The 13,929-nt window shown below is 41.9% G+C and overlaps 1 protein-coding gene across 2 annotated transcripts in view; it reads right to left on the bottom strand.

Moving 5' to 3' along the window:
- Positions 1-13,929, bottom strand: part of tbc1d14 (TBC1 domain family, member 14) — a 44,459-nt gene that overhangs the window by 27,142 nt on the left and 3,388 nt on the right. Inside the window, exon 3 of one of the 2 annotated variants that reach the window (XM_071901369.1) lies at positions 11,081-11,888. In XM_071901369.1, the coding sequence (XP_071757470.1) occupies positions 11,081-11,888 (808 nt within the window). Of the gene's footprint in view, positions 1-6,375; positions 6,598-11,080; positions 11,889-13,929 lie in introns of those variants that run through there. The other variant, XM_071901370.2, reaches the window with a different exon arrangement.

Raw genomic sequence — 13,929 nt, 5'->3', positions numbered from 1 at the left:
ATCGAATCAGTTCATCCTTGAGTCCAAGTGGACGTTTGTGCCAAATTTGAAGAAATTCCCTCAAGGCGTTCCTGAGATATCGCGTTCACGAGAATGGGACGGACGGACGGACGGACGGACGGACGGACAACCCGAAAACATAATGCCTCCGGCCACGGCTGTCGCCGGCGCGGAGGGATAAAAATAAAAATCACATGAATGCCAAAATGGAGAGAGCAATCTGTATGGCGTGTTTAGCTTATATTTGCCCGGTGTTTAATTGCAAAGGGTTTAAGCTGCTGAAAAGCCTTCCGCTCTTCAATAGGGTTCTCCATACCATTAAGCCAGCTATTCCTTTCATTTATCCGTCGGTGCATTAGTGCAGTGTTGTCACAGAGCCGTTAGCGGGGATTTTAATTACAAGCCTGAATAGAGCCCAGCTGTGAAAAGACATGAATAAGCCTGGTCAGATAAAAGGCCTCGTCAGTCCCAGCTAGGTGACATAAAAGGCAGGAGGACGAGCCTGTGAGAGCAAAGAGTCTGTTTTCCTGCTGTTTGCCTAAGAATTATCTGATCAATAAGGTTACTGCTGCGCCCAGGTTCGACCTCTGGAGCCATCGGTGGATACGCAGTGGAAAGTGGAAAGTAATGTTGAGGCGACTGGGCCTGGCAATTAGCTAAACTAATGATTTTGCTCGTCAATGAACAGGGAACATTTGCCATTTGTTGAATCCAAACCTTTAAGTGAGATGGACGGCTGTTTGGAAACCCTTATTTGGTCATTGCCCACACTGGGACAACTGCCAAGTAAACAGAAAGACCCAACAGCTTAATTGCTGGGTTGACCCGTATGCATGTGATTTTATGTGTGTTTATGTAAGCAGACTGAAGCCTTGAGTTAAACAAGTTGTGTTGAAACCACTCCAGTGTATCATCCACGGGACCCTAGAGAGGTGGAAGGGAGGTCTGAGTGAATAAGCCTCTTAGTTGGATTGGTCTGACCTTTGACCTGCTGACTCCCGCAGAACCTGACCTGACCCTTTGTTGTTGCCTCCAGGGCAGTGATGACAGGAAACATGCTGCCATGTTCAAACACTACGCAGACATGAGTAGAAACCAGATGGAAGTTGATAATGCCATCTGCATATTTCTGAACTCGTTTTGAAGACACCTGTCATCACTGGAGACATGCATAGCCTTCTGTTATGCCAACACATTAAATGTCTTATTTTTGAGAGACGGAGGCAACAGAGAAAACACAAGTTCCGTTGTTGTGACTGCTTTGGAGAGCCAACCAAAAGGATTATTTTTGTCCCTTACTATAAAATCAGGGCGCAGGACTATGGATGGTCTCCTGTTTGTTCACTCATCCATCCATCATGTGATATCTGAGACACCACTTATCAGATTTTGACGAAACTTGGGGAAATGATGCACCTCAACACTGGCATCTTCAAAATTACACTGAGTGCTACAGTACAGTCAAAACAAGATGACACATTAGTTACTGATTGGCCCAGAGAGGAAGCTGCATCATTCATATCAATTACAAAGTTGCTAACAGAATGCTGAGGATGTCCTCTGCAGTGTCGGCAGTCTCCCATTTTTGTTTTTATTTCACAAAGTGATGCACACACTTTATTGTCTACCTCTAGCAGCAGCTACAGAGACATCTGTACATCTCTCTAGATACTGTCAGAGGCAGGCAATAAGCAACAAAAGTCACTTTGTGAAACAAGCAAACTAGCAATTCTATGCTTGTTGACATTCAAAATGTGATTTTCAGATGCCATATTAAATTGGGCTACAGCTTATGGGAGGACAGCAATTCTGAAGGCACAGGAGAAGGAAATCAATATTGGGTCAAGAGGACAGAGGAAAAGAAAACCTAATTGTCTAAGAAATGTCAATGGCCTAAAAATTCTACACACATTTTATCCCAGCAGATGTCTTTGATACAGTCTATTGTCACGAGTAAAAATACACTAACTTAATGGCCAAGACAGGCATGGGGGGGTGGGGAGGGGGTAGACTATGGTCTAGCTGATTAGGCAAAGCTGAGCAAAGGTAGATCCAAGAGTGGTTTGCTTTGGGTAAGTTATGCATTTTTTCCTTTCCTTGGTTTTAAAGTAACTGGTCAAACTCCAACTGAGATGGTAAAGGACCATAATCATTATCTGAAGCCTGACCTGCCGTGTTCCTCATTCTGGAGCTGCTGGGTGCAGAGACCTTCTGCAGTTGCAATGTTGGAGGCTAAAATGACATGGCAGGTTATGAAACTGTAACCACAGATATAGCCTTCACAGTTCCACTATTGTATGTGAAGGCTGTAGCTTGTCTATATTTTGGGGCTATTTCCCAAGGCAACCAGAAAACAAATGACAACAGACTGACCCTTTTCTCACTTAACCACTGCATAAGCAAGCAGTAAAAAGTGACACTTAACCTGGACCAAAACAAGTTTTGACTGAATAGCCCAACCAGTATGTTCACAATCCATGGACAATTTCCACTATCTGAGCTTTAGCCTGGGTGACAGAACATTTCTTTTAATGTAATCTACAGTAGGAACACTTCACTCTGGCTTCTCTGTTACGGTGGCACATGTTGTGTCACGGCACCTTGCTAAAGAGATTCCTGCCATGTTTTACACTCTGAAAGAAAGAAAGAAAGAAAGAAAGAAAGAAAGAAAGAGGAAGGTCCGCACATGTTTTACACTCTGCCCCGCTGAAAGCAGACTAACACCAAGCAAACAGTGGAAGGTATGTGTTAGTTTGCGGGTGACTCAAAAGTTTTTTGAAGTAGATGGTATGATGAAATGAGGAAAAGCACACACAGAGATAGCAAGAAACCTCAAAAGAATGTCATGGCTGTGTGCTACGTTACCAGCTGTCAAAGACAGCGTATCTTATCTGAATCAAAGCATTGATGAAGCCTCTCTATGCTCTTTTCTCTAGATTTACCCTTCTTCAAATGCCAGGACTTTAATATGAGCAACAGTGTACTTGAGCTCTGTAAATGGAAATCAAATGGAAACTGTGCTTTCAGGTGGTGGCTCCAAGGACAAACAAATGAATCATGTCTGTTTGTTCTCAAGGACGTTTCTTTTAAAATCCATGCGTGGATGCTAATCATGTTAGCCTTTTAGAATGAGATTTTATGGCTGCTGTGTTTATAATTAGCTTGCAGCTTCAGGCAGGGTCTAAGGTTTTATTGCAGTCGTGACGGGAGGCCAGGCTCTCTGGTGGTGAAGCAGTGCCATGGAAAACGATGCAAAACAAAAAGGAACTGAGAGGCTGGTTGTAAAGTGGAACCAAGTAGAATACAGGTTCACCAGTAAATGAGTATGAGTGAGTATGAGTGATCAGTCCTATCGTCGTTAGGAGTGAGAACGTAAGCTGAACCAACTACGACTCACAAGGGTTTATGTGTATAAGGAGACTGATGTTGATATCTGATAACCTGCAGTTCCTTGTGTTTGGAAAGCCTAGCATAACAAAATGACTGATGCTCATATCCAGCTATTTCTTCATGTTTTTTTATCTGGTATGAACACCAGAGAAGGTAAATTAAAGCAGATACAAGTCCATAATACTTACAGGGATACAGGGACTGGAACTGGATTTGTCACCAGAACTCCTACTACTTGTGAGTCCATGTGACGTTTGTTTACAAGTTCTGGTTCACTTGTAATTGGGCAGTGTCATATGGAGAGAATCAGTCGTAATTACACATAAATTAATAAATAAATCTATTAATAAATACAAAACATTTAAATGATAACAATAATAATAATAATAAAATGCGCATAACTCTGGAACAGTAAGCATAAATAAATGATTCAGATAATGCCTTAACAAGAAAAATTACCAACATAGTATTTATTTCCCCATTTATTTATTTCCCCGTTTACTTTCTGTATTTCTCCCTACTATGATAATGAGACTGTGTCAATCAAATGCATGTAGTGCAACTATTGGTTGGTCACGTGGTGCATTGCTTGACTGGATTTGCCTTACTTGGCTGGCAACAAAACAACTTGGTCTGCAACAAACAATGTTGTTGTCGTCCATACCTTCACAATAAGGCTATAAGTTGGCCACTGCCAAGAAGACTGGCTAGGCCAATTGCTGTGATGATTAATGTTGTGATATCAAGAGAATTAAGAGATTTGGCTGCCGCTGCTGCAACAATGCTTCCCCTGATTACCTGCTTTTCCAGGTGGAGACGATCAATAACTTCAGTCTGCTGCTAGCTGTTACAGAGACAGAGGGAGTTCATTGGAATTTGGAAGAGGCTTCTACACAACTGTGCCTGATCTCATACAAAGTGTGGTTGGGCGCGTAGGTGTGATCACACCTTTAGTGGTTAAGAGAAATGGTCACGTGACCAGGAAGTTCTAGGTTCAATTCTTTTGAAGTCCATTCTTTTTCTCGGTCTATTCCATAACCAGTAAAAAAAAAAAAAAAAAAGGCTTGATCTTTGGACACCACAGGTTGTATTGTCTTTCTGTACTAGCATTGAAGAGTGTGAGAACTAGGGGTGAAATTCTATAACAGCTAGAATACTTTTCATGTCACAGCTTGCAGTGTTGAGAGGCAAAGCTTGTGACAGACAATTACGAATAAAGCCTAAGGCGAACACCCAGTGTAGGATTGTCTAAATCACAAAGAATACCCAAATGATGTAACATATTTAGCTCGTACCTAGCCAAAGACCTATGTGGAAAGTTAGATTAAAATATATTATAGTCCAGACTAGTGTAGGGGTCTTGTGGCTGTAGAGTAAGTCTGGTACGTTGTGATAATAATAGTTACCCAGTGTAAACTTAATTTGCGCAGCATTTTCCAGACTCTGAATGAGCGTGCGTGTGGCTCAGACACCTGGAGAGCAACATGCTGCAACCATGCTCTCTGTCAAAAAACAACACAACTGAAAGGAGAGCTGCTAGGGAAAGCTGACATTTGAATAAGGAAATATCTAATCAAAGTAACACAACACCACCGGGAGAAAAGGAGAGAGAGAAAAAAAGAGTTAACATCAGCTTTCCTTAAGCCTTATGACAAGGAAGGCATGGAAGAGAGAGAACAGATTGAAATCTGATATTGGATATGAGAGGAGAAAAACAACCAAAGGAGAGAAGTAGTTAGACTGATAGACAACCAGCAGAGTATTCGTCAATTACACAATATACATGTAATCAAACAAACTGCATCATATCCATCATATCAGAGGTGGACGACACCGGCTGGCCCATATCTGATTTTTAATAAAAGGCTAATATCATCCCAATATATCAGCAAAGCGATGGGTCTAACCCCAGGTGGGACAGCTGAATTGTAGCCGGCTGCATAGAAGCTCGCCTCACCATTTAACTGTGAGGAGTGTTGAACTTAAGTAACCCTGTGAGCCACCATAAAAGAATGACACATAGATTTAAGTGCAGAGGGCGACTCAAGACTGCTGAGTACAACCTTCACAGAGCAAACCTTGACATTAGGCCTCAACCCAAACATCCAAATCTCAACACTTTATTCCTTCATAGTTTGTTTTTTTGTAGCTCGAGTTGAACATAACATTATGCTTTCAGCTTAGGTCTGTGTGGTCAGACAAGTGTCCAGAAAGCAGCATCTTGCTTTGCATTTAGTCAAGGCCAAATATGTCAAAATGTGACAGTTGAATGGTCGCGGCTACGGAAGAGCGCTCAACTGGAACGGTTAGAAAGTTCAAAAGGACTGGTGGAGGTACTTGTTTGGATGTTGAATTCAAGTTGAAACCTTGCATTAGACTCGTGTGCAGGCGAGTCTCATGAGGATGCTGGGATTTCGCAAGCATGACTGGCGTGTGCAAATGAAGCATTGGAGTGTCATTGTTGTTCATATACTAGAATTAGCTTGGAAATGTCAAACTACCCAGACCGAGAGCAGTAAACACAGAGTGCACCAAGTCCTCGGAGTCATAAAGGACATCAGAGAGCAGGAGAGGACGTTCAGGACGCAGTTCTGCTCCAGGCAATCTTATATAATAGAAAGATAGAACACACTAATAGTAGGGGACAGTGTTACACTTAGTCCAACAGAAATGAAGCTACATAGCACCATGGCCTATGTTATTCGAGTGCTAATCAAATCTTTCTCGCTCGCTTGCACATGTATACAAAACATTTGCAGGGCAGGAAACAAACTTTTTCATCTACAGGCCACAGTGGCTAGTGAATGTCAAAACCCACTGAAAACTTAACTATTGTACCAAGAAAACAGATTTTAGTCCAGAAGCAAATTATGTCACCTGCCAAACAGGCTGGTAGACAGCTTCACCAGCCACAGCTAAAACAGCTGGAGTTTATTTCCCACCCTAAATAGTAAATTATCATGCTCAATTTTTGTTCTGGCATACCTGTCAATGTATAAGAGAAGTGAGGGGGTAGCCATCCTGCTGTCACCATAAACAAATCCACAGAATCAAAATCCTGAAAGAAACAGATTCCTAGAGGTGGAGCTTTCTCTCTCTATCTCCCCAAAAAAGTTAAGAGAAAACAAAGAGCGAAAACTCCTGATGATGGAAGGCAAAGCTCTCCTTCAGTCAAGATTAAAGTCCATAGTTCCTTTGGTTCTAGTTGCAGAGAGGAAAAAGTAGGACGTCTAACAACACACACACGCAGCCACGGGTTCGGGCAAACTGTGTGTTGTGTGAGAGATTGTAAAGCGACAGCCTGCTACTCAGCCTCCCCGCCTCCTGAGTGAAGGGGTTTGACTACACAGACGGGAGGGGAGGAACGGGGGAGTGGGGCAGGAGTTTGCATGAACGGCAAGGAGGGAATGAGTAACTTCCCCATGTGAGGTAGTTGGTGGGTGGGGTTTGGGGGTGTGTGTGGGGAGTGTGTCAGAGTGAAACAACTGCATTGCATTGAGCAGTAAAGGGAGGGTGGGTCCAGGGAGGCACTATGTCTAAGCTTGTAACAAGCAGGGTAGGCTTGTCAACTAAGTAATATATTCCTCATTTCAAAAGTAATATTTTTACATAATTTACTAAACCTGGGGAGCAGCCATTTGTTATGCTACTCATTTCATTACTGTTCTGTTACACCCTGGAGATTGCATCCTCTTTTACCTTCAAAAATTGCTTGTGTTTCTGTGTGAATGATCAGGGATACCAAACAGTGTTGAAGTCCTTGTTTCTTGCTGTCCTTTTACTCAATAAAAAGGAAAGTAGTGGGAACACTTCCACTCAGAGAAAGTCAGCTTTTCTGTCATTTCTCATCTAAACTGTCTTAGTGTGAGAGGACAATGTCTAATTATGAGTAAAATGAAACAATAGATCAGGGATGGGGCAAAGTGTTTGGATATTTACAGGGGGTGGTGACAAAGGTAACAAATTATTGTAATATTGGTGAAATTGAAACAGTAATTTGATACTTTTTATTACTGGAAAAGGTAATGATGTTACTGTAAGATGTTACTGTGTATTTTTATATTTTTTAACATGTTGCTAACCAACTCTGGTAACAGGTGCTTAAAACCTTGAACCTCTCTCTCAACCTCGCACACACACACACAAACGAGTCATAAAACAACATTGCAGGTGTCGGGTTACAGCTGCGAGTGAAGGGAATTTTCACCCAGCTGCCTGATCAAAACAAAACAAAAAGTTTGACAAGGCTCTACGAAATCCCCCTGAACCCCCCATCCAACTCTGAACTGGGGAAAACATGGTGCCTCAACAGAAAGGGGAATCGGGCAAGAAAGTGAGAGGAAATGAAAGCAGTACTTGGTGGAAAACATTTTTTTTAAATATGGCTCCACGTGATGAGGGTCGGCTGAATGTGAAAACAAACTTAGAATCACTTAAGGGAACTTGAAACTGCTCTGTGAACTTCAGCCCTCAATTTCAATATACTGTACAATTTGCAAGGTTATTATAGGGTGTAGCATGGATTCATTATAATTCAAGCGCAAAACTACACTAATTGTATGTAAATGTGACTTGATACACAGTAAGAGCAATGCTTTTGCAGAGGAACTCACTGCAAAATGATTTAAAGCTGAAAGAGGTCTCTCAGTAAGTTTTTACTGCTAATGACATATATTGTGGCAGACTCAAGGAGTCGTCGTCTTTGCTTTGTTTGGTCAAAACAGGTTTGGCCTATGAGCATACTGCTCTGATACTGGACCATTACCTGTTGGTGTACTTATATAGGAAATTTTACTTTGTTCTTTCTAAGACTTTGACTGTGTTTTGATTTCATACATTGTTTTATCATACTCTTTCCTTTATGTGACTTTGTACATTGTTGAATGTTGTCTTGATTTCCGCTTTCTTGGCCACCTCTCCCTCAAAAAAGGCAGAGAGACCAATTTCTCCACAGACAGCAGCCTCAACAGACCAGAATACATTGCAGCCACAAGACATGTTGCATTTTGAGTAAGGGGCACGGCCACGATCAAAAATACATATAACCTACAGCTGAATGATCACACTTTCAATCCATTTCTATGCCCATACGCCCACCTTTGATTGAAAGCTAGCAAGTTCACGCCACTTCTCTGGAGGTGGTTGAAAGTCATTTTGGGAAATATAAGAAATAATAACTGAAGTAGAAGCAGAAGAGGCAGGGTGAGGGAAAGTGGGTAACCCAAAAGTTCACTTCATCACAAAATAACTGCTGGAATTAACTGAACATCACAGGTTGATGATATCTAACTCCAAGGGTGGATTTGTCCTTTAATTTCAATGGTTCTAACCTGGTTAAATAAAGGCTAAATAAATAAAAATAACAAAAATTTTGCTGGCCTTAGTGACACTGCCAGAGTGGTGTTATTTACTGGTGGGTGAGCGGTGGCTGGGCCACAGCTGGCCGAATCACTGACGTAATCACAGACAGGACGAGGTGGGAATGTGGACAGGACAGGATTAATCACTGAAGGGTAAATTACTGTTTCCCCCAGCTGCTCCGCCACAAATAGACATGACACTTAAGAGCCACCATTTGAGAGGAAGAGAAACACGCCCCCAATCACACACACAGAATTAAGGAGTAACACATTACAGGATTACAGCATTCTCCTTACCAAAAAAAGGGTACCTAATCTGTTCAACAGTTATCAGATTACAATACATTTAAAAATAATGAGTAATGAGGCTACTTGTTAGATAACTTGTTAGAAACATGTATCAATGGGAAAAAAAGGCAATTTCATGCTGAGATTGTGCGCCAATATCCTTTCATGCATAATTATTCCTTACCATGATTGCAGATGACACTATTAATAAGACTACGTAACCTCCCATTTCTGCATACATAAGCATACACGCCCACACATGCAGTCGTGCACACACACAAAGCATGTGAGTCATTGGGTAAGGATGAAGTTGTACAAAGGTTAAGAGAAAGTAATGCGGGTTACTGTCAAGGTGGTGATCCTTGGACTTCAGAGCTGCATAAAAAAGGCAAACCAAGTATTTCCTCTATTCATCAACTTTTACCTCAACATTCTTAAAAACAGAAATCCATTACTCTCCTATTGTAGCTTTGACAGAATATAAATAGCGATAGTGATTCATGTACAACGAAATGTACTGGCAATTTCTGAGTGGATTTTCACTCTTACCGCAAGTGTTCTCAGACAGCACTCAGCTACTCAACTGAAGCACAAGTGCAGTCGACTCAGCCTGCACTCAGTGCTCTTGTGCACTGTGCTGCAGATGAGTGCTGTATGTAGCCTACGAACCATATGGTATAAGTGTAGCCTTGGTGCCTTAAAAAGGTATGGTTTGTGTAAGCAACGTTCAAATTTGAGGTCCATTAAACCAGGTTTATAGGTCTGCTGTGTTTACATTTATGCGTGTATGTATACACAAAGCCATAGGTAGACCTCCATTAGTGCCTCTGTGTATAGTTTCCAAAGATGTTTTATAACCCAAAGTAAAGGCCAAGGCTTATTCTATGAAAACATAACCCTTTGAAACAGGTTTTATTGAGTGTTTGGGCATTGGTGTCTGAGCTTTCCTGCTATTGTTTTGGGACAATTAGGGTTAAGCAGTGAATTCACTGAAGCAATACTGCAGCAAAAAACATATATAGCCTTAAGACTATGCTTCATTAACTCAATGTTATGCCATGTTGAGCAAAGCAAAAGGTCATGTTCTGGGCAAGTTGTATGTACCTTAGTGGTAGGAGGTTGGGTGTGTACTGTCTTGGCCAAGCGAGATTTGTAAAGCAACCTTGAGCAATACCTTCTTTTGTAAGACCATGATAAAGTTAGCCCTTCAACAAAGAGTCCCTGAAGAGGGGGGAAGTGCAGAATGCAAACTTACAACCCACTGAGGTGGACCAGAATCAAAGGTTTTCAATTCAAAAATGCCCATTAAAGGATAGGCTAATTCCTGTTCCATGTTATGCTCAAATGGTGTAATGTTCAGACAGACATAGAAACATTTAACAAATGCTAATGCAAAATATATGCGAGCCATATAGGCAAGCAAAGAAAGTGTTTCTTATTTCTTTGTCAACTAAATGTAATAACTTTGTTTAATGGAAAATGAGGACGATAGATTGTTTTTTATTTGAAACTCTTAAGTTCGATTGCTCTATGACTATGACTGTCATTTGATTAACATCAGTGGTGGCTAAATTTTGCAGGTAGGTATATGGCTAATGCCGCCTTCTCGTCATCGGAACTCCCACAAAGAAAATAAGTTACTTATGAATTAAAAATCAACCATAAACAAACTGCAGCAGATATTGCTCGCTTTCTAACTAGGCGATTCTAACTTATCATTGTCATTTTTATTATCTTGGACTGCCAACATCAGTGGATTCCATGCCATGTTTGCCGCCTGTGATAACACACAATGCAATTTGTGACACCAAATGACACCAAATGATATCGGAACCTACAAAAAATTCCCGCAGGTCATTGTAATTACCACTAGGAGGCTGATGGGAATGTTTTTTCGGATTTATAGTAAATATAACGTCAACATGGCACAATGCCCGAGAAAGAGAACTGAAACATGCATTCCAGTTTCACTCAAGCTAAACATCCATGTAAATAAGATGCGATCAGCTAAGACAGTTACTCAAAGCCATAGTTGAAGTTACCTGTTGAAGAAGCTGGCCAGTGGTCCCAGTCTCTTTTGTCTGCTGTCTTCTTCCTGATGCGCGACACCCGAACCTGGACGCCGCCGCATGGGGCTCCAGAAGTCCCTCGGGTCTCCCGGCGTCGACGACAGCGTCACGTCTGAGAAGTGGGCGGCGCCGCTGTCGTCGGTCTCCAAGGTGACGATGGCGCTGGAGTCGGAGGTCACCATGAAATCCAAGATGTCCTCGTTGGAGACCGAAAGCGTGGCCGACAGCTCGGTGCTCATGCTCGACACGCTGCACACCGAGATGTCGTCGCTGCGGTTCAAGGCTCCGCCCCCCACGCCCATCCCCATGGCGACGGACGACCTGGGGACGGGACTGAAGAGGCGGATCGAGTCGTAGCCGCTGCGGGGGAAGGTGGAGGACTTGCGGATGGCGTTGCTGTCGGCGGGCTCGTCCAGAGGCAGCGTTGCTGGAGAGTTGTGACCTCCGCCTCCGTCCCCCGGGCGCTGGGGGCCGTGGAGGAGGGGCTCCGGATGGTTGATCTCCAGGGTTGGGATGCCCGAGTCCTGGGAGGCCATGCTGTGGCTGTCCTGATCCAGGTCTGCTTGGCTCTTCTGGGGGCTGCTGTAGTAGATGGGCGTAGGGGAGCAGGACGGCTTGTAGCTGGGCAGGACAGGCTGGCTGCAGGGGCTCGTGCTGGGTTCATGGTGCTCATCATGGCGCTGGTGGTCGGTGTGGTTGTGGAGGTCAGGGGCGGGCAGTGTCGTGGCCGTCTGGTCTTTCACTACTGAGCCGTTCTCCATTATGGCTCCTCCAGACACACCTTGGATAGGACATGGAACAGGGAAATTCAACTTGATGAATACATACGAATATTGACAACTTTCACACAACTCCCACAAACCTTTTCTCAAATTTAGAAAAAAACAATTCCTGCCTTCACCTTCTTTTCAGTTGCATCCTTCCCCTTTGTTTTTAATCTATGTACCGGGGACTGTACAGAAACTGTACTTGATAGACCATGACCTCTTTTAGACAACACATTCCCACAGTAGGGCTGTCAACGAATATTCTAAATTCGATTATATATTCGAATTGTAAAAAAAAACATTCGATTGTGAAAATTAATATTCGATTGTGAAAAAAAAACAAAAGCAGCACTACCGCGGCTGTCTGCCTCGCAAGTTCTCGCGTGGGCCTGGGCCGCTGCACTGAATGCACTACATGACGGACAGAAGTCACACAACGTCACTTTCATTGATTGAAAATGAAATGTAGGTCAAGCTGAAACGACCGAATAATTCAATAACAACCGTGTGGTAATGATAGCAGAGAGTTCACAACCCCCTCCGAGCAATCTAAAAAGCCCTGTTTGGAAATACTTCAGATTTTGGTCAGACGACAAAATTGTGGAACCTCGAGAAAAAGTTGTATCAAATTGTTTATTTAAACCAGTATGAATATTACCTAACCTGTATAAAAATTAGGCTATCGAATAACATATCAATTACGAATCATTCATTTTTGATCTCGCTCCGAGAGACAGCGCGTTCTCAGTTCTCACTCTAGCACCAACCACGGCGCAGAGAGAGAGAGAGAGAGAGAGAGAGAGAGAGAGAGAGGTCTACGGTCTTTAAATGAAGTTTTACGGTATAGGACATTATTTTATTTGTTTATTTTGTAATGTGTAGATATGTAGATCTTTTAAAAGACATGTTTATGTTTAAATAAATATACCTATACAAGTAGTTATGTCTCTCGTTGTATTGGTTTGCCCTCTTATGGACATAATGTGCAAAAATAGATATTCGAATGGTTCGAACCCATGTGTTTTTTTAGAAGGAATAATCGAACGTCATTTTTGGCCAATTTTGACAGCCCTATCCCACAGCATTACTTGATTGATAAGCTGTGGAAAAAAATTGCATATACTAATAGGACAGGACATCGAGTACCTGGAGCAATTGCTGTTAAATTTCTGTGTGTGGTGGGGTGTCTGCAGGTCATGATAAAGCCTTAAAATGTAGTAAAACATATTATGTAAACTTAAAATGTCTTTAATACCATCATATATAGCCTTGTACGTCTTAAATTCTGTTTTAGAGGTCTTAAAAATGTTTCTTGGTGCACTGCTGTCTGATAAGAAATAAATCCAATCAAGCAGATTGGGCGTATTTCAGTTGCCAAATTGTGCTTGTATTCCATTCTAACATTAAAAAGGTCTTAAGTCTTAAATTGAACTTTATGAAACTTGCGGACACCCTTGTGTGGCAGTGAATAGTGAGTGATACAACAGCAACAAGTAAACAAATTTCTTAACCCTTTTTTATTGTGTGAATGCTGTAAGAAGCCCTTTCCCATATAAAGTGAAATATTAAAACAAGTATTTCTGTAGCCCCCAGTAGCTTGTGCATCAACTCTGACCGATTACTCTTTTTTTATAGATTACTTTCTACCCCTCTCCATCACAGAAATCCACCTTGTTTTTCTGATGAGACTATTCTTATGTATGCCAACTGCTCGCTGTTGTAGTGTGCTTACGCAACAGTAAAGAGGGTACAAAAATAAAATGGTGGAAACAATCAGACCAGAATCAGCCATTAAGAAATTTGGCAGAAGTTAATAAAACAATTCATTACATGATTGTGCAAATTTTTACCTAGGCGATTTGAGGGGAAATGAATGATGAATGATCGATGAGCTTAAAGCTTGTGTTAAATGTCTTTTAATTAATTGAGATAGATCATTTCCATCCCTAGACACAATGATAAATTGCGACGGCCCATTTCAAGGGAGTATAATAATAGTGGAATTATTTCCTTGCATACAGTAAGGCAGGGAATTGATTTTTACATCGACTTTAT

This window comes from Centroberyx gerrardi, chromosome 23, assembly GCF_048128805.1.
Source record: "Centroberyx gerrardi isolate f3 chromosome 23, fCenGer3.hap1.cur.20231027, whole genome shotgun sequence".
In the NCBI taxonomy this organism is placed as follows: domain Eukaryota; kingdom Metazoa; phylum Chordata; class Actinopteri; order Beryciformes; family Berycidae; genus Centroberyx; species Centroberyx gerrardi.
Note: the sequence above shows the minus strand (reverse complement) of the source record. Positions and strands in the feature narration are given on the sequence as shown.